The following is a 24,640-nucleotide window of genomic DNA, read 5'->3' as shown; positions in this document are numbered from 1 at the left end:
GGGTCGCGACAGCCCCATCAGCTGCAGCAGAATGGTTAGCGTGGAATAACAAACCAAGAGGGGGTTGAATTGGTTTTTAATAATAATGTGTGTCTTTTAAAAATTCTTCTTAATTTAACTTACTGAGCAAATAATAACGATAAATAAAAAAAAGTAACGTGGTGAGAAATTTGCACAAATGATTTTAGCCTGGTTTGGATCTTACCCATCCTACATCCCGTCGCTTATCTCAAATCAATATAAACAGTTTACTACTAAAAAAAATTACAAATTACAATCACAAAGAAACAATTTGTAAAAGTTTAGAAACCACCTCTCTTGTTACCTCAAGAGATGAAAGTCACTTCTCCTGTAACCCACAAGGGATGAACACCTCCTCTGAATCTTCACAAAGGATGGACACATCCTCCGAATGCTTCATGAAGGATGATAGGCTTTTAACTCAACAACATCACCAACACTCAATCACACTCCCTGTGAAAGTTCTCGCTCTATACCAACACGCCAAGTTCTCAAAGCCACACTGCAGATAAGATTTTTCGAAATACACTTATTTTGTATTTTGTATTTTGTATTTTTGAATGAGAGTCCCAATCTAATTTATAGAGATCTCACTTAAGGATACATCCAAAAATCCGTTGTCAACTAATTAAAGTCTGATAACCAATTATCCAACCAATTATCCATGATAATTAATTATGCATTTAATAAATGCACAACGATAAAAAAAACTTGTTTAAAAATTTTCATAATTGCTCATTATAATCAATTATGGTAAGTCATAATTGTTACTAATAATCGATTATTAATCAATTATCTTAAGTATAAAATTAAGTTTTTGTGATTCAAAAAATATTTTAATACAACCTAAAACAAACAATAAATAGAATCAAAGATACACCACAATCTATAAATAAATCTACTAAATTACAAAAACTTTAATATAAAAACAAATCTTTCATTAAGATCTTTCTGCAATAAAAACACATAAAATTTGATTTTGAAACATCTATCAAAATTTATGCTCTTTAACTTTATGCTAACACAATATCTAAAAGAACATGTATAAAACTATTTTTAACATATTTTTTATCTTATTCTCATTATTTTAATACAAAAATCAATTAAAAATCAAATACTAAACGAAGAAATAAATATAGTCATTGCTCCAAACCTTCTTTTTAATACAAAAACCTTCTTTTACTCTTTTCCACAAGTAAAAACTAATAATTTCCAGAAAATAAATAAGTACATCGTAACATAAATAATCTTTTTAGACTGGAACACACAAATTTTACCTAAGGTTCATAATATAAATATGAAAATAATTTTAAACATCGATTTGCATAAAAGATCCAAAATACAATAACAAAAGCACAAAGCAAAAAAACTTGTTCAATGATTTTTCAAATCACAAAACAGTGAACTAAATTCTCATCACCAATAGTCAAAGAAGAGTCACTGTAATCCATCATCACATATACCTAATAATAAATTTATATATATAATAATAATAACAATAATAATCATATTAGTATAGTATAGTAATATAAGATGTTACAAAAGCGTAATAAAAGCGAGAGGTGTGGGACCCACAGAAATCACACGCTTATTGACCCCAGAACGGAGGGCTTTTGCCTCACATTGCTTTCCGCAATATAGCGCGAAGGCGTTTTAATTGGATTCGGGCAGCGGGCACCACCGTTCGGGCAGCCTCACTGACTCATACTCACCACGCTTCACTCAAATACACTCTCCACTCTTCACACATAAATAAACAGAGAGAGAAAAATATCAATTAAAATTAAAAGTAAAGTGTGCTCTTTCCTTCATAAGCAGGAGAGAAAAAGTTAAAAGCAAAGTTTATTTTTTATTTATTTATTTTTGTTTTATGTTTTGGAAAAGAAGAATGTGGGAAAATGCTATGATTTCTGAGTTTTGATCCTTTTCAGGGTGGTTTTGGAAAATGTTGGTTTTGTTGGGATCGGGTTCTGGGTGTGGTGATGGTTGGTAATGTTGGTTTGCATGTGAGAATTTTTAGGGGGTTAGGGTTTTTGTGGCATTTTGGGTTGTTGGTGTTTTGTGATGGTGTTTTGGGGGGTGAGATACCATTTGGATCTGAGGTTTGTTCTGGTGACTTAGTTTTTGATGGAGAGAAAGTTTTGGGGGTTTGTTTTCTTCTGGTGGGTGCTCTTAGCTCACCCATTGTGCTTGGTTTCTGCTAACATGGAAGGTTTGTATTTTTTTTTTTTGAGTGTTGAAGCTCTTTACTTTGTGGCTCGTTTACTGAGGAGTTTAAGCTTTGGTTGTGTTTGAGTTGGATATCTGGGACTTTTGGTTGATGTTTCGTTGTTTGTGTTATGGTTTTTGTGTACGTCTTGCAATGTTAAGTGCTGTAATGGTTTTCACGGATCATAGTTTGGTTTTGGGGTACAAACGTCCTGAAAGATATTGTATCTACATTTTTGTCCCAATGACCTTATGGTTTTGTGTTAGAGAACATCTGATGGCAATGCCTTTGCACTGTGTATCCATAAGATTCTAACAAAATGGGCTACGCCCTTATGGTTACAGTAAGAAACAGAGTGTGAAGTGATTACTCATAGGGAATAGGAACAGTGTTCATTAGGCTTATCTTTTTCCTCAATTGTTTGTACTTGTTTGTGTAGTAGGGACATGATTCTAATGTTCTGATTCACATACTTCAACAGCTGCTGAACTTTTTTTTGTTTTATTTATTTATTTATTTGTCTCTCTCAGTGTTTATGTGTGTTGGGTGTCGGGAGTGTATTGCCCAATCCAATCAATAGGGCGTTGTTTTGTTAGATGCAGTGTGTAAAAAATAATTTTCAAGATGATAGTCTTTGCAGCACCTGATCTTTTGCTCTTGTATTATGAAACAGGTGACGCCTTACATAACCTGAGGACAAATTTACAGGATCCTAACAATGTTTTGCAAAGTTGGGACCCTACATTGGTGAATCCATGCACGTGGTTTCATGTAACATGCAACAATGATAATAGTGTCATTAGAGTGTAATCTGTTTGCCCCTTGATATTTGTCGCATTTATGTTAGTTCTGTATTTTTTGCAGCCTAATGTCATCTTTTACATTTTAACGTCTTATTATTATTTCCTTTGCTTTAATATCAGTGATCTGGGAAATGCTGCTTTGTCTGGTCAACTTGTTCCACAGCTTGGCCAACTTAAAAACTTACAGTATTTGTATGTTATACTTTCATGTTTCAATATTTTAGTTTTCCTTTTATAATATTTTTATTATGGATGACAATATTTTTTCCTGTTTTTGTTAATATTTTATTTGTCAGTTTAATTTTCTATTTCAATAGTATCATAGGGATGGTTTTCCAATAATGTAGAGCAAAACAGTGCAGTGTTTAAGACTGTCATCATGGGCAAATGTTGGTACTCAGATCTCTAATTTTATGGATACATAATTTATTGTCACTTTCTGAAATATCCTATCTATAAAACATTTCATTCAGTTTTTTCAATGCAGACTTTAGGTGGTAAGGTTTTTATAAGATATTGAACTTGATAAGTGCATGCTATTATTGTTATTTAGTTTATTATTCAGAATAATTATCATATTTTCTGTAACTGGTGAATTTATCTAAGGTATCTGAACCCTTGATATTTGTACCATTAAAGATAATATGAAAGGCCTTTGTATTGAGCATCTTATAATTAATGAACTTCTGTTTATAGAAATATGACTCTGGTACCATATTAAGAGGATAACAGAAAAAGAAGACAGAGAAAAGAAAACTTTGTATTGATGATCTTAGTTTGAACATGTATTTGTCTATACACTCTTGGTTTTTAAGAATGTTCTAGCATATATTTGTCCATACACTCTTGGCTTTGGATTATTGATAAGCTATCTAAATTGAAAATGGTTTTTGGCTAAGGGTGGTTTGACTAGCATTCTAATTGTGCATAGGTTCTCTTTGCTTATGCTATCTATTTGAATTTGTGTGATTCAGCAGTTGCATTTGACCTGTTCAGAAGTTTCTTGAGGAGGAAATCCAAGGCCTCTTGTGTTTTGGGATTGTGTGGATCTTGTTCTAACATATTTGAAAAGAAGCCTATTAATAGTTCATCCACAAGAGAAATTTCCCATACTTCTATGTGCATTTGTTGTATTCCTGAAGAAAACAGAGTATCTGCATTAAGTACTTTTTAAATGACTCTTTTAACTTTGGAAGCTGTATGACTTTTAATGGATGATAGCAATTTCCTAGCAGTCAGTGATAAAATGTTAATGAAATATTAAAAAGATTTAGCTGGATTCTAATTTACAAAATATTAATTTGGATGTCTGATATGTTCATATTTTTTCATGTCATTTCTTTTTTCGTATCAGGGAACTTTACAGCAATAACATTAGTGGACCAATTCCAAGTGATCTGGGAAATCTTACTAATTTGGTGAGCTTGGATTTGTATCTGAACCACTTCAGTGGACCTATCCCAGAGTCATTGGGCAAGTTGTCAAAATTGCGCTTCCTGTGAGTACACTTATTGTTGGGATGAATTGTTTTATGTACATGTATTCTGTGAAATTTTTTAAGAATATTATTTTTCTGAATTCCATTATTTATCATCATTACATTTGGTTTGCATTATGATTTATGAACGGCTCCTATTATTGTAAATGAAAAGATGAATATGCTAATGCGCATTGACAATAAAACAAATGGGTTATCTTTACGATCATTTTCCACACCTTTTTATAACTACTTTTGGTATTGCTTTTTAATTAGACAATTTTATCATTTAATGAATAGAGTTAATTTTCTTTATTTAATAAAATATGTAACTGCACAATCTCCCGTCTGAAAAGTATCTATATAACTTCTCCACTTAAAATAAGCACCACAGATTTTTTTTAAACCATTATTACAAATTATTTATTTTTTTGAAATTTTGTTCTTTTAATATAATAGAAATGCGGATATACAGGCTCTGGGGCGCATGCGATCGTGCTATTAATAAATATTTTAATTTCATACATTGATACCGTTAAGATTTTTACACAGTTAACCAATTAGCAACCATGACAGATATGACTTTCAAAGTAATTATTATAAAAAACCTAGTATTGAATCATATTATTATAAACAAACCACCAATTAGTTTTTGATTCCATTTAGATCTTACCACCATGGATTGAAATCTATGATTGGATGATAGTGTAAAAAAGCTTTATACTTTTAGTACATACTAGTTAAATTCTACAGTGAATCTAAAATTTAGATAACATACATTCACCTATGGTTTTGGTTGCTACTAATTCTGTGTATTAAACAGAGTTGACAGTTTAAGCCAATGAAATGTAAATTAATCATTAATTAAACCAAAGGGGTCCTTCTTGGCTCAAAATGCATTCCTATTTACCCAAAATTGTTCCTTCATCTCTCCCCAGCCCACATTTAGTTATTGTTAATCAAATCATGTGCGCTTGACTCTCTCTTTGTGAACACTTATATATATATATATATATATATATATATATATATATATATATTTTTTTTTTTTTTCGTGCTTGTTTCTTTGAAAAAATTTAAAAGGTATTGTAAGAGTAACCAAAAATGAAAATGAAAACTATATTACTTTGATGTAAATTGCTATTATTTTTCTGTCATAGGCTAGGACTGTAAAAGCGTAATATGGTGCCTTGTGCTTGTTGATCTGTCTCTTGTTTTCTGAACCACTATAGAATATTATATCTAATACCATTTTTGTGGTATGTTTGTCTAAGGATAGCCGGCTTAACAACAACAGCCTTACTGGTCCTATTCCCATGTCACTGACTAATGTCACTGCTTTGCAAGTGCTGTGAGACAGTTTCCCTCACCACGTGGTTTATTTATCTTCGCAATGGTTTTATGCAAAGCTAATGTTTTGTTCTCAATATTTACTTTGAAATGTAGGGATTTGTCTAATAACCGTCTCTCAGGTGTGGTTCCTGATAATGGCTCCTTCTCACTATTCACTCCCATCAGGTATTTTGCTCCGCTTTGAGATATTCTTGCTTTCAGTGATCTGGCCTGCAAACGATTTCTGAATGGATTACCCTTCCTGTAGTTTTACCAACAACTTGGACTTATGTGGCCCAGTCACTGGGCACCCTTGTCCTGGGTCACCACCATTTTCTCCTCCTCCTCCTTTTGTCCCACCATCCCCGATCTCAGGTCCAGGTAGTCTTTATTGTGCTTGTGAAGCTTTAAAATTTGGATTACACTGTTATCTGCTACTTTATCATAACTTCTATAGCTGTTGCTCTCAGTTTTTCTTAACCTGGGTTTTAACTTGAAGTTCACGCGGTACCCATCATGGTGCCTATTTCAACTTTTTATAATGTGGTTATGATACTTGAAGAACTTGAATGAAGTAAGTGTATGTACTTATTACACTGTCTTTACTACTGTATTTATAGAGTACAAAGGAGCAGAATACAAAAGGTCAAGGCACTTCCGTAAACCTTAACCTTAAAGTTGGGTTCCCATACATAAATAATAATAATAAAGAAACATTAAATTTCAACAGTGATGACCGGCCAATATTCCTGTCCTGATTTTTCTATTTTTGGTTTATTGAAATTTAATTATTGGTGTTACTATTTTCTTCTTTCCATTGAACGTTGAGACTCTTATTGTGTCATGCCAGTGAGTTGGTGTAGATTTACATAGACTTATTGTTCATTCTCCATTGTTGCTGTTTATTGTCTTGTGAAGTTTTGAAGATTAAATTCTTTTTTTATCTAGTCATTGGTCAGTCATACATTTTAATAGGTTCAATGCCTATTTATGCTATGAGTTTACAGTTATTTTGTGCTAATATAAAAGAAGCACTTATGTTTCGTGATTTCCTCTGTCTAATTGCAGGAGGAAATAGTGCCACTGGTGCAATAGCTGGAGGAGTAGCTGCAGGTGCTGCTCTGTTATTTGCTGCTCCAGCAATTGCATTTGCATGGTGGCGTCGAAGGAAACCACAAGAATTTTTCTTTGATGTACCTGGTGAGCTTTCCCTTCCTATTCGAGTTAGTAGTGCACTGGTAGAATAATTGGAGAGTTGACTCCTTTCCTTACATCTAATTGCAGCTGAAGAAGATCCAGAAGTACACCTTGGGCAGCTCAAGAGGTTCTCACTCCGGGAACTGCAAGTTGCAACAGATACTTTTAGTAATAAAAACATTCTTGGAAGGGGAGGATTTGGTAAGGTGTACAAAGGACGCTTGGCAGATGGTTCACTGGTTGCTGTGAAAAGATTGAAAGAGGAGCGCACACCTGGTGGGGAACTTCAGTTTCAGACTGAAGTAGAGATGATCAGCATGGCTGTGCACCGAAATCTCCTCCGTTTACGTGGGTTCTGTATGACACCAACAGAAAGACTACTTGTATATCCTTACATGGCTAATGGAAGTGTTGCCTCATGCTTAAGAGGTATGGCATTTCCTTTTTCCTCCAGTCTTTGGCCTAGCAACAAAATAGAACATGCTTATGTTAAAAGCCCTTCAGTTTTGCTATGTAGTTACTTTGAATTTAGCTTTTCAGGGGATGGAAACAAGTTACATAAGATATCAGTTTGATTTTTTACTTTTTCAACTGTCATGCACTCTCCTTTCTTGATTACCTGTCATTGTCAGTTATTCCTCTCAATTTTCAAATTCTATCAATCCTTGCTACTGGCATTTGAAGTACATAGATAGTTTTAATGTGCTACAGCTCTGGTACGTGGATAGAATACTAATGAAAAAGATAATTAGGGTTTAAATTTGTAAAGACATGTGGATTGGAAAAAAGTTTTCTTGTGTCATCTGTGGTTTAAAAGAGACTTCTTGTTCCAAAGTCCCTAGAGTTATTTCTCTAATATGATGTTAAGGAAAGTGTTAGGTTTCCGATTGAGAAACCTAACTTTCTCACAATATCCAAACACCCAAACAGCACAGAAACAATAAATAACAAAGGAATAGAATGAATTTCTCTGTGAATGTATCTACTGTAACGTATAACGAAATACAATAACGGGAGCCTAATCTCCCTCAACAAGGTTCAAGACCTGTTTTCACAAAAGTATATGGCTAGCTGCCCTCTAACAAAGAATAGAACTCTATTTATATAAGATCTCCCATCCCGCCTTTCCTAACCGCTCTCTCATTTTTCCGCCTTCTATCCTCTTGCCTTAGATCCTATCAGAAAGTAACAAAAGTCATTCTATCTTTTGCTCTCTTTTTTCTTATTCATGTCAACATATACATCAAAACGAGGAATTTTGGGCCACCGTTTTTGGATTAAGTGTTAACTACCATTGACTTCACTTATAGATTTTGTTATCTTCTGGCTTGGAAAATGATCCTGCGCTTGATTTACCATTTCCTGCTGAAAGTATGTATGAAATATAGACTCAGACTAAAGAAGAGAAGATAAAGCACCATAAGATAAAGAAATTGCCCGATTTATGCAAATTGAGTTTGTTAACACTATAGTCATTGAACAAAAGACCCATGATGTTTATTACTGTTGTGTAACATTCTATGCTACAGTAAGTGAAATGAACTTGGTTATACCACAAGTCAACTAAACTTGTGCTACTAACTCAGTTCTTTATTTTATTTATGTCAAACATGAGTATTCTACATTATCTTTCCCTAATTTGTGTTGTCTCATGATCTCGTATTTGCATTATTATAGAGCGTCCAGCACATCAACAACCCCTTGATTGGCCAACAAGAAAAAGAATAGCATTGGGATCATCAAGAGGTCTTTCATATTTGCATGATCACTGTGATCCAAAGATTATCCACCGTGATGTAAAAGCTGCAAACATATTGTTGGATGAGGAGTTTGAGGCTGTTGTTGGGGATTTTGGGTTGGCTAAACTGATGGACTACAAGGACACCCATGTTACGACTGCTGTACGAGGCACAATTGGGCACATAGCCCCAGAGTACTTATCTACTGGTAAATCTTCAGAGAAAACTGACGTATTTGGTTATGGTATAATGCTTCTGGAGCTGATCACTGGACAAAGGGCTTTTGACTTAGCTCGACTTGCGAATGATGATGATGTTATGTTGCTAGATTGGGTATGTTGACTGTAAATGCATATCCTTGTGTATTCGTTAATTACATTTGTTTTCATTCAACCCTTAAAGTAGTTTTCTCCTTCCTTCAATACTTCGGACAAGGATGACACAGGACTAGTAATTATGCCCGCAGATGGTAGCATGCAGAACATATTTCAAATTTTCCATTTTTTCCATTTTCTTGCCACCACTGTACTAATTTCAATGCTACTTTTGTGCTTCTAAATACTTTCACTGTTGTTTTATTATTGAAAGTGGTATCTATGACATCAAATGTGGCCGGTTAGGTCTTGCAGGAGAAAACAAGTTCTAACTGATAATACTTTTTTAGTGCAGGCTAGGAAAATTAGGTCAAGGTTAATGTTACTAATGCTATTAGCAGCTGTTAGTACTGAAATTTACTTAATGCCTATATAATTTATCATGATCTGATTTAGGAAAGAAAAAACAGGCTACGCCTCTAATTGGAAAAGGATTAACATGATGTTGAACATTGACTTGTAGTCATTTGAACTGTGCATTCATGATCTTCCATGAAACAATCACTAGTTTTAAATTATAGTCCATGTTACTTGTCGACAAGAATTTCATAGTTTAGTACTTATTGCTTTTGTCTCTGAAATGCATAATATTTTATAGTAATGTCATGTCCAGATCTGACATAGCTGAGTATGTTGTTAGGTTAAAGGACTTTTGAAGGAAAAGAAGCTAGAAATGCTTGTGGACCCTGATCTCCATAGCAATTACATAGATGCTGAGGTGGAACAGTTAATTCAGGTTGCACTGCTTTGCACACAAGGTTTCCCTATGGACCGGCCTAAGATGTCAGAAGTGGTGCGAATGCTTGATGGTGACGGTTTGGCCGAAAGATGGGACGAGTGGCAAAAGGTGGAGGTTCTGCGCCAGGAAGTGGATCTCACCCCTCATTCCAATTCTGATTGGATTGTTGACTCAACTGAAAATCTACATGCAGTTGAGTTATCTGGTCCAAGGTAACTCTGGCACAATAGTAAGTTAAAGGGAGAAAATAGAATTATTTGTCATTTTTATCAGCTATAGAAGTTTTCTTTCACTCTTGTTCCTTCCTGTAAGTCCAGTCCACTGCATTGTATTCATTTCCATTTGTGCATAAGGGTCGCTTTCTTGAGTTACAATGTGTATCACCTGCTTCTGCTGTAGTTTGATGAAGTGAAATTTACTTAGATTAAACAATTGCAGCAGAACTATGCACACTATCTTTCATACTTTTCTATAATCTGCAATTTTGATGATGATGTTTGTGAAATTGTGGGAGACTTTCCCTGCACCCTCATGGGCAAAGTGTCCAATTTGCATGGATCCTTTGTCTTGACAAGTGCTTGCTGTCATTCAAATTAGGGTTTGTTTGTCATGATTATTGCTTAATCATTTACCAAGCATAAAGTTTTTCATGTTTTAAAACGTAATCCTGACTCATTGTATTTATTTACTAGTTTTTCTGCACCACCATTCTTTTTATCTTTTTACTTGCTCAATTCCTTCTTTTACCTTGTTAGCAGCTTATATTTTTAATACTTTATATGTCCTTGTATATTGATCAATTGTTGTATATTTGCTTCAACTTTATGGCACATTTTTCTTTTTATTCAATGATCCTGATTAATTTTGTTGGCAGTGTGTTATGTTTTTCTGTATCATTTGTAGCTTCATGATTAATGATTAATTATATCTTATTAGTTTCAATTTAATTAGAATATACTTATAAATAAAGGTTTTATTTTTTTACTTTATAATATTATACTTTTGTAGTAATTATTTGAAAAGTTATTTGAGTGATTTCTACTTGTTTGATAATTAATCTTTATAGTTGGTATATCAAAATTAAATTTCTTTTTCTCTCTTTAAATATAATACATCAATAGTTCATCCAGATTAATTAAACTATTTAATTTATGAACTATGATAATTAAATATAGTTTGAAACTTGTAACATATATTGTTTATGAACTACGATGATTAAATATAGTTTGATTCAAAAGGCAATTACTGGGAGGAACAATTAGAAGACTGGTTCATATAAAGGTATAAGAATTTTAAAATACTTTTCACTTGTAATTTAGGGCAGAGAGAGAACTTTTTCTCTGGAGTTTTGAAAAGTGAACTAAGCCTTTCTAATCTAATTCACCATTAATCAATTTCTTCAAAAAATGAAAAAAAATCTTTGCCATTTTGTTAAACCGATCTTATATTTAGTCATTACTTTAGTTTTATAAGCTTTATATTTTGAGTATGATTTTTAGAATCAATTCATTTGATTTGAAATATGAATCTAAATGCATTAAACGTGGAATCATTTTAACAATTTAGAGTTCTCATTGACATTCAAACTTGCTTAAAATGTCTACTTTTTTCGGCCAACTCAACTTTAAGAATAAAACAACTTTGTTTATTAAAGCATTAAATATTATGTAGAGTAATTAAATTTAAATTTAATAAATGTAAAATTGTGAGTTTTTTGAAATTTCCTTAACTTTCTTCAATTAATGCTAGGTTTTTTAGTTTTATATTAAATTGTAATATTATACATATGAATAATTTGAATCACAATTTGAAGTTTAGTTAAAATATTTTTAACTTGTCTGTGAAACTAAAATTAATAGACATTAAAATTTAAGAAATTTAAACGATAGGTTTGATAAGTAAAATTGGAGTAAATTTTCTAGCATGATAATTTTCTTTTAATATATTTTTAAGTGATTTTGATGTCTATGTAAACTCCAAAATAATTTAGCAATAAATTTTAAAAGTCATACATCGGCAAAACATTAAAATAATTGAAAGAGATATATACTCATACTCTAGAAAATGATAATATCCAATGCAAATAATGGAAAAAGCATTAAACACATCATTAACAAAGAGATCTTATAAAAATGGAAAAGGATGTCAATAAAGAACAAAAAGTATTTTCATTGACTGAAAAACTCCTATCAAATATAAGTAAACACTTAGTTGTTTTGATTGGTTTGTATATTTGAAATGGACCAATCACAACCATTATCAAAATTGACAACTTCATATGAAGTTGTTAAAATATGGATCAATCACAAGTTACCAATCATAATTATTATTAAGATTTTCTTTATCAATATCAATTTTTTTTTTGTCTCGAAGAGTGACATACCAATATTCAAATGCATGATATTTTACATAAAAAACTTGAGATGCTTAATATGTCATGATAAAGGGCTCGTCTGGATAACCCACCTCCCAAAAATCAACTAGCGTCATACCTGATTCATCCATTTTGACATCACTCTTATTGTCAATCCTCTTACATTTGAACACTGGACAAGTAAACATAGTATAATCAACCTTCGAGATCTCTTCTATTATACCATACGTCATTGATTTAAATACAGGATTTTGATCTTTGGATGTAAAAAATTTTGACGACTCAATTTCAAGATTGACTCCACTATTTTGTACTGTGTTTTTATAATCCAAAGACTTCATATAAAAAGTGAAATTACTAATTTTGCAACATGTACAACATATAATATTAAACATCAATCCATTTGCTAGACATATCAAAGTCTCAAAAGATTTTGAATATTTCAAAACCTCAGCTTTAAACCAAGGCTTTAATATACTGTTATGCTTTATGAGAAATAGAGAAGATTGGGAGAAAATATCCGTTGTGTATTTAGACTACACATAGGGTAGTTTATTTATATTGTAAGATATAGGCCAATGCCCTTAATACATAATAGACTAAGCCCAAATAACAGAAACACACATCTTAACATCTAACACTCCCCCTCAAGCTGGAGCATATAAATCATATGTTCCAAGCTTGTTACAAAGATAATCAATTCTAGGCCCTCGTAAAGACTTAGTGAATATGTCTGCCAACTGGTTGCTTGAGTTAACAAACTCAGTCTTGATATCTCCGGATATAATTATTTCTCGAATGAAATGACAATCAACTTCAATGTGTTTGGTTCTCTCATGGAAGACAGGGTTAGAGCTAATATGGAGTGCAGCTTGATTATCACATATAAGTATCATGTGAGTGACATCTCCAAATTTCAATTCACTAAGCAATTGTTTAAGCCACACAAACTCGCAAGTAGTTGATGCCATAGCTCTATATTCTGCTTCTGCACTCGACCTTGCCACAACACTTTGCTTCTTACTTTTCCAAGATATCAAGTTGCTACCAATAGAGACACAATATCCAGAAGTAGACCTCCTGTCAGAAGGGAAACCAGCCCAATCAGCATCTGAATAGCAAACGATTTTTGTATCGTTGTTAGGGCCATATAGCAAACCTTTTCCAGGTGATCTTTTAATATACTTCAGTATACGAACAACTACATCCCAATGGTCTTCACATGGGGAGTTTAGAAATTGACTCACCACACTAACTGCGAAGGAAATGTCAGGACGCGTAACAGTAAGATAGTTTAATTTACCAACTAGTCTTCAGTACCGTTCAGGATCTGAGAAAGGCTCCCCCTGATTTGGTAGGAGTTTGATGTTAGGGTCCATAGGTGTCTCAAAAGATTTACAGTTTATTAACCCTGTTTCCTCTAAGATGTCTAACGCATACTTCCTCTGAGATATGACAATACCATCATTGGATTGTGCTACTTCAATACCCAAAAAGTACCGGAGTTTGCCAAGATCTTTGGTTTGAAAATGATGACAAAGGTGTTGTTTCATCTGAGAGATGCCAAGATAGTCGCTTCTTGTGAGAACAATATCATCGACATACACTATTAAGTAGATACATCCAGCACTCGAGTGGCGATAGAACACTGAATGATCCGCTTCACTGTGAGACATACCAAATTGTTGAACAACACAACTGAATTTACCAAACCAGGCCCGAGGAGACTGTTTTAGGCCATATAAGGATTTGCAAAGACGACATACCAATCCAGATGACTCCCCCTGAGCAACAAAGCCAGGCGGTTGCTCCATATAAATTTCTTCCTGCAAATCACCATTGAGGAAAGCATTTTTGACATCAAGTTGGTAAAGAGGCCATTGTTGAAGAGCGGCCATGGCAATGAATAGGCGAACATAGGTCATTTTTGCCACTGGAGAAAAAGTATCACCATAATCCAAACCAAAAATCTGTGTGTAGCCTTTGGCAACCAGTCGAGCTTTTAGAAGATCAATTGTGCCATCAGGACCAACCTTGATAGCATACACCCACCTGCAACCAACAACAGACTTTCCAGATGGTAATTGGACAAGCTCCCAAGTTCCACTTTCCTGTAAAGCACTTAATTCATCCATCATAGCTTGACGCCAACCAGGATGAGTTAAGGCATCACCCACAGATTTAGGAATTGACACAGAAGAAATGGATGAGAGACAAGTATAAAAAGATGGAGATAATCTATGGTAATTAAGAATAGTATAATGGGGGGAAGGGTTACGGGTAGAGCGTATACCTTTACGGAGGGCAATAGGCAAGTCAGACTCAGTTGCTGGAGCCGGAGGGGACACATGAGGCAGCACCGGAAGTGAGTCATGAGGGAGACAATTACGGCGACTATAAACCTGAAAGGGTGGAGGTGAAGGATGATCCTGTGGTGAATGAGAGTCTAAAGAAGGAGAAGACAAAATGGGTGGAGCATCACCAGGAGGATCACAGATAAGAGGAATATCAACAGTAACAGGGAGAGGTACAGAACTAGAAGATAGATGTGAAAAGTAAAAAGAAGACTCATCAAAAGTGACATCAGCAAAGATAAAATGACGATTGAGGGAAGGGGAAAAACACTTATAACCCTTTTGTGACCGTGGAAATCCTAAGAAGACACATTTGTGAGACCTAGGAGATAACTTATCAAGACCAGGACTAAAATCATGAACAAAACATGTAGACCCAAAAACTCGAAGAGGTAATGGATGCAAAGGGTCTTGAGGAAATAAGATAGAATGAGAGATTTTGTTATCTAGGACGGACGATGACATGCGGTTGATAAGATAACATGCTGTGAGAACTGCATCACCCCAAAAAAGTGAGGGTACTTGACCATGAATCAGAAGTGTACGAGTTGTTTCAATAAGGTGTCTATTCTTGCGCTCAGCCACCCCATTTTGTTGAGGGGTATAAGCACATGAGGTTTGGTGAAGAATGCCATGAGAAGGCATAAACTGTTTAAACGGTTGAGAAAGGTATTCACGACCATTATCACTACGTAAATCTCTAATAGACACCCCCAAACTGTGTTCTTATTTCATTGAAAAAAGATTGGAAAATAGAAAACAACTCAGAACGATTCTTCATTAAAAACAACCAAGTACATCTGGAATAGTCATCAATAAAGGTAACAAAATAGTGAAAACCTAAAATAGACTTAACACGACTAGGTCCCCAAATGTCAGAATGAACCAATGAAAAGGGGGACGACGCCCGTTGATAACAGTTGAAAAACTGTTATTTTTATGCTTGAAATTGATACTAAAAGCAACCTTTAACCCTTAGAAACTAGCTTGGAATCATGCTTTTGTTCATATTTTCCGAAATAAGAGAGCTGGACAGGTTTATGCTTGATTTCAGTGTTTTTGTGTAGGTTTTAAGGTGAATTTGGTGAAAGAAGTGAAGAAGGAGAGAGATGGAATCAGAAAAGACATCAAAAAGTGCAAAAGGATAAGCCGCAACTGCCGCTCAGCGGCAGTTTATTGTTGAGCGACACTCAAGAACTCACGGGGGATCTGTTGAAGGGCAAAATGGCCGCTGAGGGGAAGAAACCAACTCACGCACTTACCGCTGAGCAGTACTTTATCGCTGAGCGGTACTTTACCGCTGAGCGGCACACTTATGGGCTTGGGCCTAAATTTTCTGTAATTTTAGAATAGTATATAAGCTTTAGGACGTCCTAGGGTTTGTATCTTTGGTAGAAACGAAGCAAACACTCTCTCTTCCACCCCTTTGAAGGAGGATCTTGGATGCTCAGGCTACCTCTTCACCTTTCTAAGGTTTTATCTTTCATTCTTTCATTATTATTCATCTAGTTTCACCATGAATATGGTGAACTAAACCTTGTATTATTGTTGGGGGATAAATGTAGTCTTGTGAAACTCTCATATATGGAATTTGTTTTTACATCTTATATTTAAGACCTATGCTTTCTTTCATCATTAGTTAGGGTTTTTCCTCTTTGCTCAATGCTTGCTTTGTTTAACTTATTCAATGCATGATTATTGATTTTGTCGATACGGGAACGTATGGGAAAGTCTAGATCCGGGGAATTTCTCCCAATAGTATATTGGTTGCCGTTAAGCTCCTGCACTAAAAGAACTAATTATTAGGAATGCTAGGAATCGTATGAACTCGTAATTAGGGATAGACCTTCTTGCAAGGTAATTTAGAGAGTGGCATTAACAATGATGAAAAGAATGTTGAATTCCTAAAGTATATGAGAGTGGATAAGATGAAATTGATAACCCCAACAACATACTCATCCATATATTCCATTGAAGTGTTTGTATTTTGTTTTAGCCATTGATCAAATTCATGCATACATGTTTATTTTCTGTTTTGCATATTAAACTCCACTTATTTCGTTCTTAAGTCTTAAATAATCAACGAATCACATAACTAAACTAGGCCGTGAGTCCTTTAGGAGAACAATACTTGGTCTTACCGAGTTTATTACTTGAAACGATTCGGTCACACTTGCCGATTGTAAAACAAGTTTGTGGCGCCGTATTTCGGTGTTCATAAATTTGTCATCAAGTTTTTGGCGCCGTTGCCGAGGACTCGTGGTTTAACTGGTTAATTTGTGTGATTATTGATTATCTTTTACTTTAATTTTGAATTTCTATTTTTATTTTATTTTATTTTATTTTATTTTATTCTCTGAATTTTATATCTTCTCCTATATCTTTTTGTGCTAACCAAATATTCTAGGGTTTTGTGTTCTTGTGTATGCAGGAGGCAATTCGAACTAGGAGCAAGATAAGTGCAGAACCTCTTCTTGAAGGTTTAAACGAGAGTAGACAGAGGAGAAAAATCCGAACATCTAGAGAACTTTTCCCTCCTCCGAAAACTCTATTTCAACCATCACCACAAGGTTCTGACCATAGCACAGAATGTAACACCCAAATATTTTAAAGGGTATTACTGATAGTAGAGACTAAATTAATTTGATATCTCATATAAACAATCAAACTTTATTTCAATTACTCCAAAGTACAATACCAAACTTACAAACTTTAAACAATATAGTCTTCACCATTGAAATTTCAACTTATAAGTTTTACGCAACATAATCTTCCCAATACAAATTTATTCTTTTTACAAAAATCCCTGAAAGCTTTTCCCCGCATCTGTCTCATCTATAAGCTTTTTCAACCGCATCTGCAACATTATCTAATCACATATAACATGAGTTATATGATCATAGCACAAACAAATAAGGGTAAGCCAACCATATCATATCAATCATTAAACTTGTAATAAGAATAGTTCAATCATTTATTTCTACAATTACTAAAATATCATTACCCCGATGTCATTAATTCATCATTATCAAAATAATCTTCCTCAATTTCATAAACCTTACAATTTTACCATGCTTACTCACGAAGCCTTATGGTCAGACCGCTCTCTGCCTGCTTCCTTAAGCCTCACCTGTATACTATGTCTTACTCTCTGAAGCCTTATGGTCAGACCTCTCTCTGCCTGCTTCTATAAAACTTATGAATCACATATTTATGTCAAAGCCTTATGGTCAGACCACTTGCTGCCTGCTTTCATAAACCTCAGGTGTTACTTTGCTCATATCAAGCTCTCATGGTATAACCGAACATACTACTTCCCGTAGGAAACATCATTTCATAAGCAATAATTTCTTATATCCACTCCAACATTTCATCAAATCAACATTTCATACCCTCTTATCCACTCTAACATCTCATCAAATCAACAATTCATAACCTCTTCTCCACATAACTCAATCATGTTCATTCTTTAATCATAATTTGACAATAACCTATTTGGTGTCAATAAATTAAACATATTGCCAGATATCATACTTCATATTATAAACTCATTTTGACCATAACGAGTATAACTCAACATATTTTCACCAATCAAAGATTCATAGATCAGTCAAAACATTTCAACATATCTTAGCAACTACGTATTAAAGTCTGAGCTCAACGTAACGATAAATAAAATATATATGAAGTTTTTACCATGATAACTTTATGCATCTACAATTGACTTATTTTATTTTTATCCTATTAGAGATCTTTCTTTACCCCAATTGGTCACCGGAGAGGACCCAGATGTCTGAACGCATCAAACTCACCTTCGACGCCAGCACATATGACTAGTCACAACTGACTGGACCAGGCCAGGGCTGCTCTATGATCAGGGATGTGCCAACTCAGGTTTTTAAGGTTCCTCTATCCTACCAACAGAGGGAGGCCCTCAATAATTAACAATTTATTTATTTAATTTATCTACCTTGTTTTCTTATGCTCTAAATCTAAAATGCCTAATTTTAATATTTTACTTCCTCTCACAACAACCTCAAACAGTATCTGCATATCTATTTAATACCCATATACAAGCTATTACAGAACCCTTACTCCAAACCTTCCAACAAGATCAATTTCAGCCAACAAACTCATTCAATAAATTCATCACAATAAACATCCATAATAGAATTCATACAAGATAATTATAAACAATTAACAATAATAAAATATTACTATAAATGGTCATAGAAGAATACAATATTTGACAATCATAAAAATAATCTTAATATAAAAATTCATGGGGAAACAAGAAGTTGAATCTGGCAGAGCCGGTTAGACAACTTCTAATCCATCCAACAATACAATATAATTAAATAACAAGAACAATACATGTCTGGGGAAATAAGAAGTTGAATCTGGCAGAGCCGGTTAGACAACTTCTAATCCTTCCAAAAATGCAATAAAATAAATAGGTAAAGCAATAAATAGTTTGGGGAAACAAGAAGTTGAATCTGGCAGAGCCGGTTAGACAACTTCTAATCCTTCCAAAAATGTAATAAAAATAAATAAGGAAAGAAATAAAAAGTTTGGGGAATCAAGAAATTGAATCTGGCAGAGCCGGTTAGACAATTTCTAATCCTTCCAAAATACAATAAAAATAAATAAGGAAAACAATCAAATGTTTGGGGAAACAAGAAATTGAATCTGGCAGAGCCGGTTAGACAATTTCTAATCCTTCCAAAATACAAAAATAAACCACTAATAACATACAAATGGCATAACATAATCAGCATCACATTTTACAACTATCACACTTGGATATCAACACAAAAGCATACTCTCATTTAAAATTCAAGATCATACAGAAACAAAATACTCCACATTCAAGATTTAAAATTAGACAAAAGAAAAATATAGCATATTCAAGACTCAAGATAATACAAAAAGAAATACTCAAAGTTAGCTTCCCTTACCTCTATTACAAACTTAATCTCCTCGCTCTCTGAAAACTTCCAGAATATCCCCTTTGAAATTAGAAATTCTTCCAACTCTCTTCTCTCAAAAAATTTCTAAGTTCTTTGGTGTAAATTTTCAACCTCCCCCCTTTGGCTATTTATAGCAAAAAAATTTACTATTCATTTTTTTACTATTCATTTTAACTATTCATTTTACTATTACAAAAATAATTTTTTATTTGCAATTTGATGAATTCTGATCTCAAAGCTACGTGGAACACTTATCCTTTCCAAATATTATTTATTATTTTTTTACTATTCACTTTTTACTATTCACAATTTCCTATTCAAAATTTACTATTCACAATTTACTATTCATAATTTTTTTTTAGCATTTAACTTACAAATATTTTCAAGGATCTTACACAGAAAATATGGAGAACAATAATATCAGAAGAACTCTTGCTTATTACACCAATACAGCTGGACCTCAGCACTTTAACAGTATAGCTAGACCTAGAGTCAATGCAGCTAACATGGAGGTCAAAGCAGCATTGATCCAACTGGTGAAGAGCAATCAATTCAATGGGTTATCTCATGAAAGCCCATATGAGCACCTCACTACATTTAATGAGATTTGCAACACAGTGAAAATCAATGGGGTGCCAGATGAAGCGATCAAACTTAGCTTGTTTTCTTTCTCATTAGGAGGCAATGCTAAGCTTTGGTTAAAGTCTTTTCCAGAGGGAAGTTTCATAGAGTGGGAAGCAGTGGTAGCAAAGTTTCTAAATAAATACTTTCCACATTCAAAGGTGAACAAAGGCAAGCAAGAGATTTCTTCATTCAGGCAGGGCATGGAAGAATCACTAGGTCATGCATGGGATAGATACAAAAGCTTGCTACGAAAAACACCCACGCATGGATTCGATGAAGTGGAAGTAGTCCTTACCTTCCTTGGAGGTCTTGGTTCACAAACCAAGATGATGCTTGATGCCTCAGCAGGAGGAAACATTAAATGGAAAACTCCAGAGGAAGCAATAGAAATTATTGAAAATATGGCTACTAGTGATAATGAGCTCAACAGTGAAAGATGAGCTCCTATGCAACAAAAAGGAGTTCTTCAATTACAAACACATGATGCCTTGCTAGCACAAAATAAAATTCTAACTCAACAACTGGAAGCTCTTAAATAAAACACTTGCACAATTGCCACAAGAGTTAAAGACTGTTGCACAGGTTCAACCACATATGTGTGAATTGATGTGTGAATTATGTGGGGGTGACCATATCAATGGTCAATGCGCCTTTCCAATGGAAGCTTTAGAGGATGTTAACTTCATGGCCAATCAATTTCCATACTGTCAGGGAAACTTCAATGAAGGGTGGAAACCACACCCAAGTATTGGTCAGGAACAAAGTGGGCAAGCTGGACAAACTAGGCAATTTAACAAGCAACAGTAACAACCAACTTTATGGCAAAAGTTTTCTGCATTTAATGAAAGGTTCATAAAGATGGAAGAAACTCTTAATCAATTTATACAGAAAACTGAATCTTCTCAAAAGAGCACTGAAGCTGCTATTAAGAACTTGAAGATTCAAATGGGGTAGATTACCAAGCAGTTGGAAGAAAGGCCTGACACGAATTTTGGGGCTAATACTGAGGTTAACCCCAGGGAAGAGTGTCAAGAGGTAGTGAGTGTAAATGTTGAAAAAGTTGAGTTGGAAAAAGAAGAGAGAAAAGAGAGAGAAGAGAAAGAAGAAGAGAAAATTTGTGTGAAGATTGAGAAGGTGAGTAGAAAAAGAAAAGAAAAAAAGAAAGTGAGAGAAAAGAGAAATAGGACGAGAGTAAAAAAGAAAGAATCATATGAAAAACCCCGTCCCCATCCAAAGAAGTATCATAGGAAGAAGGAATTTGAGTACTTTATGGAAATCTTCAAGAAATTGGAGATTAAAGTTCCTATGATTGAGACATTGCAACATGTTCCTGGTTTGATCAAATTTCTGAAGAAGTTCAGTAGAAAGAAGAAAAAGAAGAAGGAACTTGAACTTTATAGGGTCAAGCTAATGACGTTAAAAGAGCGCTTGTTGGGAGGCAACCCAGTGAGTTAAGAACTTTTAATTTTTGGTTTTGGTCATGTAATTTTGAACTTTTTGGACATTTTATTGTTTTTGTTATAAGTTTGTTACAGGGTTTACATCTACTGATGGATGTTAGGCGGAAAAGTATCTACTGAAGTATGTTTGTATACACCTACTGATGGGTGTTGGTAAGAAAGTTTTGCACCTACTGATGGGTGTTGGTAAGAAAGTTTGCACCTACTGATGGGTGTTGGTGGATTTTGGGTCAGGCTCGTGACGTTAAACAAGCGCTACCTGGGAGGCAACCTAGTTGATTAATTTTATCTGTATTGTTTGTTTTGATCCAGCTTTAGTTGCATAATAGGGTTGTGCATGAGTGATCTGAGAATTTCATTGCAAGGGGCCATTGAGGGGTATGTTTAGGATGCATTTAGGTCAAGCCAGGAAGAAGAAGAACACTTCCAGAAAGTGCCGCTGAGCGGCAAACTACCGTTGAGCGGTAGTATCGCAGACTGGGCTTGGGTTGCTCCTTAGCGGAACCCGAGCCCATTAGGGTATTTTTATACCCTAAGCTGCGCCTTGGCTTTTCTTTTCACACTTTGCTCTGCACACACACTCCTACTTACTCTTTCAAAGGATCTCTACAACTTTTTCCTCACCCCTCTTGAGAAAATCTTCCTTTCACTCACTTTCTCACTAGTTTTCCATCTAAGTTTGGGGTTGGGAGAGAGCATCATTGATGGGGTTGAGTTTTTCAAAACACTAAAGCAGGATTCATTTTATTATTTATTTATTTGTGTTTTAGAATAGGGTTTGATGTACTTAATTGGAAACTTTATCTGTTATGATGGTTTGCTTATGATTGTGAATGTTTGATAAGCAATGCTTGATGATGCCTTGAGATTGATTGATGTTGAGATTGTGCACATTACATGCTTATACAGGTGGTTCACAAACTTTGTGAACAAATGCAGGATATTATGATTGTGATTATAAGATTAAGCAGGATGTGTATGTCAAATGTGAATGAGCTTATATGTGAGGTTTTAAGCTCTAGAGTTTTTATTGATTGAATGCTATTACTTTGGAAACATGAATGATTTTGCCCAGGTTTTCTTTGATTGAATCAATTGCTTGTTGTGCATCATATGATCAAGGTCGTTTGTTGGAACCCTTTTTATTGGCCAAATTCATAAAGTTAGCCCATTAAAAGAGAACACTTTGTGTTCTATCCTTTGAACCCTTAGCCTTGAACATAAATTGAAAACCCTTGTTGAAAAGCTTTACCTTGAGTTAAGTAGAAAATCTTGTGTGGTATTGTTAAATGTTCAAGTTTGGGGTTGTTGGGAAAGCATGAAAAAGGAAAAGCATTGGGCTAAGAGCTAAGAATTAAGAATATGAAAAGAAAATTAAAAAGACAAGAAAAGAAAAGAAAAAGCAAAGCTCAATGCAAAAGAAAGTTGGGAAAAATAAGAATAATTGTGTTGTTATGATTCTCTTAACTCAAGGATTTTGTGATCCAGAAAAACCAATTTTCTTGTTAGCCCAGCCACGTTATAAGCCATTGAAAAGTCCTTGTGATGATGCATGCTTGTTAATGTTTTTGATTGTGGTTAAATGAAAGGCAAAGTCAATTCATGTGACACTGTGATAGTAGAATGAATGAGTGATTACCTCTTATACACTTGAGTGTGAGTGAAACACGTTACCTGGTGAGGAAGTATTCCATGAGCACATGAACATCCATGCTTAATTGATTGATCATTAATGAAAAATAGCATTTGTTGGATATTAAATAACTTTGTGAACACTAAAGCATGTGCACATCTTGATTGAAATATTGATCATAATTTTGATTGAAGTCTTTACTTATCTTGAAAAGTAGATTTTTGAATGAGTGAACCATCATATGAATTGGTAGAAGATTGAGTTACATCTTGTTTGCTTGAGGACAAGCAAAGTTCTAAGTTTGGGGTTGTGATAACAGTTGAAAAACTGTTATTTTTATGCTTGAAATTGATACTAAAAGCAACCTTTAACCCTTAGAAACTAGCTTGGAATCATGCTTTTGTTCATATTTTCCGAAATAAGAGAGCTGGACAAGTTTATGCTTGATTTCAGTGTTTTTGTGTAGGTTTTAAGGTGAATTTGGTGAAAGAAGTGAAGAAGGAGAGAGATGGAATCAGAAAAGACATCAAAAAGTGCAAAAAGAGAAGCCGCAACTGTCGCTCAACGACAGTTTACCGCTGAGCGGCACTCAGGAGGTCACGGGGGATCCGCTGAGGGGCAAAATGGCCGTTGAGGGGAAGAAACCAACTCACGCACTTACCGCTGAGCGGTACTTTACCGCTGAGCAGCACACTTATGGGCTTGGGTCTAAATTTTCTGTAATTTTAGAATAGTATATAAGCTTTAGGACGTCCTAGGGTTAGTATCTTTGGCATAAACGAAGCAAACACTCTCTCTTCCACCCCTTTGAAGGAGGATCTTGGATGCTCAGGCTACCTCTTCACCTTTCTAGGGTTTTATCTTTCATTCTTTCATTATTATTCATCTAGTTTCACCATGAATACGGTGAACTAAACCTTGTATTATTGTTGGGAGATCAATGTAGTCTTGCGAAACTCTCATATATGGAATTTGTTTTTACATCTTATATTTAAGACCTATGCTTTCTTTCATCATTAGTTAGGGTTTTTCCTCTTTGCTCAATGCTTGCTTTGTTTAACTCATTCAATGCATGATTATTGATTTTGTCGATACGGGAACGTACGGGGAAGTCTAGATCCGGGGAATTTCTCCCAATAGTATATTGGTTGCCGTTAAGCTCCTGCACTAAAAGAACTAATTATTAGGAATGCTAGGAATCGTATGAACTCGTAATTAGGGATAAACCTTCTTGCAAGGTAATTTAGAGAGTGGCATTAACAATGATGAAAAGAATGTTGAATTCCTAAAGTATATGAGAGTGGATAAGATGAAATTGATAACCCCAACAACAT

The 24,640-nt window shown here is 34.4% G+C and overlaps 1 protein-coding gene across 4 annotated transcripts; it reads left to right on the top strand.

Annotated features, from left to right (window-relative positions):
- The first annotated feature begins 1,761 nt into the window (after positions 1–1,761).
- LOC108345774 (somatic embryogenesis receptor kinase 1) lies at positions 1,762–10,609 on the top strand. Of its 4 annotated transcripts, none has more exons than XM_017584516.2 (11): positions 1,762–2,233; positions 2,904–3,036; positions 3,154–3,225; positions 4,388–4,531; positions 5,790–5,861; positions 5,957–6,028; positions 6,111–6,217; positions 6,911–7,042; positions 7,127–7,468; positions 8,717–9,111; positions 9,793–10,609. In XM_017584516.2, exons 1-11 carry the CDS (start codon positions 2,149–2,151, stop codon positions 10,105–10,107), a joined length of 1,869 nt encoding a protein of 622 aa, XP_017440005.1. In that variant the 5' UTR covers positions 1,762–2,148; the 3' UTR covers positions 10,108–10,609. The 4 variants fall into 4 exon arrangements, with proteins under 4 accessions (XP_017440005.1, XP_017440004.1, XP_052723411.1 ...); XM_017584515.2 differs by having other exon boundaries at positions 1,763–2,233; positions 6,111–6,223; positions 9,793–10,608; XM_052867451.1 differs by lacking the exon at positions 3,154–3,225 and having other exon boundaries at positions 1,763–2,233; positions 6,111–6,223.
- The last annotated feature ends 14,031 nt before the right edge of the window (positions 10,610–24,640 follow it).

The sequence above is a fragment of the Vigna angularis genome, chromosome 8 (assembly GCF_016808095.1).
Source record: "Vigna angularis cultivar LongXiaoDou No.4 chromosome 8, ASM1680809v1, whole genome shotgun sequence".
NCBI classification, from domain to species: Eukaryota; Viridiplantae; Streptophyta; class Magnoliopsida; order Fabales; family Fabaceae; genus Vigna; species Vigna angularis.
Note: the sequence above shows the minus strand (reverse complement) of the source record. Positions and strands in the feature narration are given on the sequence as shown.

Excerpts from the sequence above, each read along its gene's own strand:
- LOC108345774 (XM_017584515.2), top strand. The coding sequence starts at position 2,149 with ATGGAGAGAAAGTTTTGGGGGTTTGTTTTCTTCTGGTGGGTGCTCTTA. Across the intron at positions 6,029-6,110 it reads TCACTATTCACTCCCATCAG|TTTTACCAACAACTTGGACT; the intron begins GTATTTTGCTCC and ends CCCTTCCTGTAG. Across the intron at positions 9,112-9,792 it reads ATGTTATGTTGCTAGATTGG|GTTAAAGGACTTTTGAAGGA; the intron begins GTATGTTGACTG and ends GTATGTTGTTAG.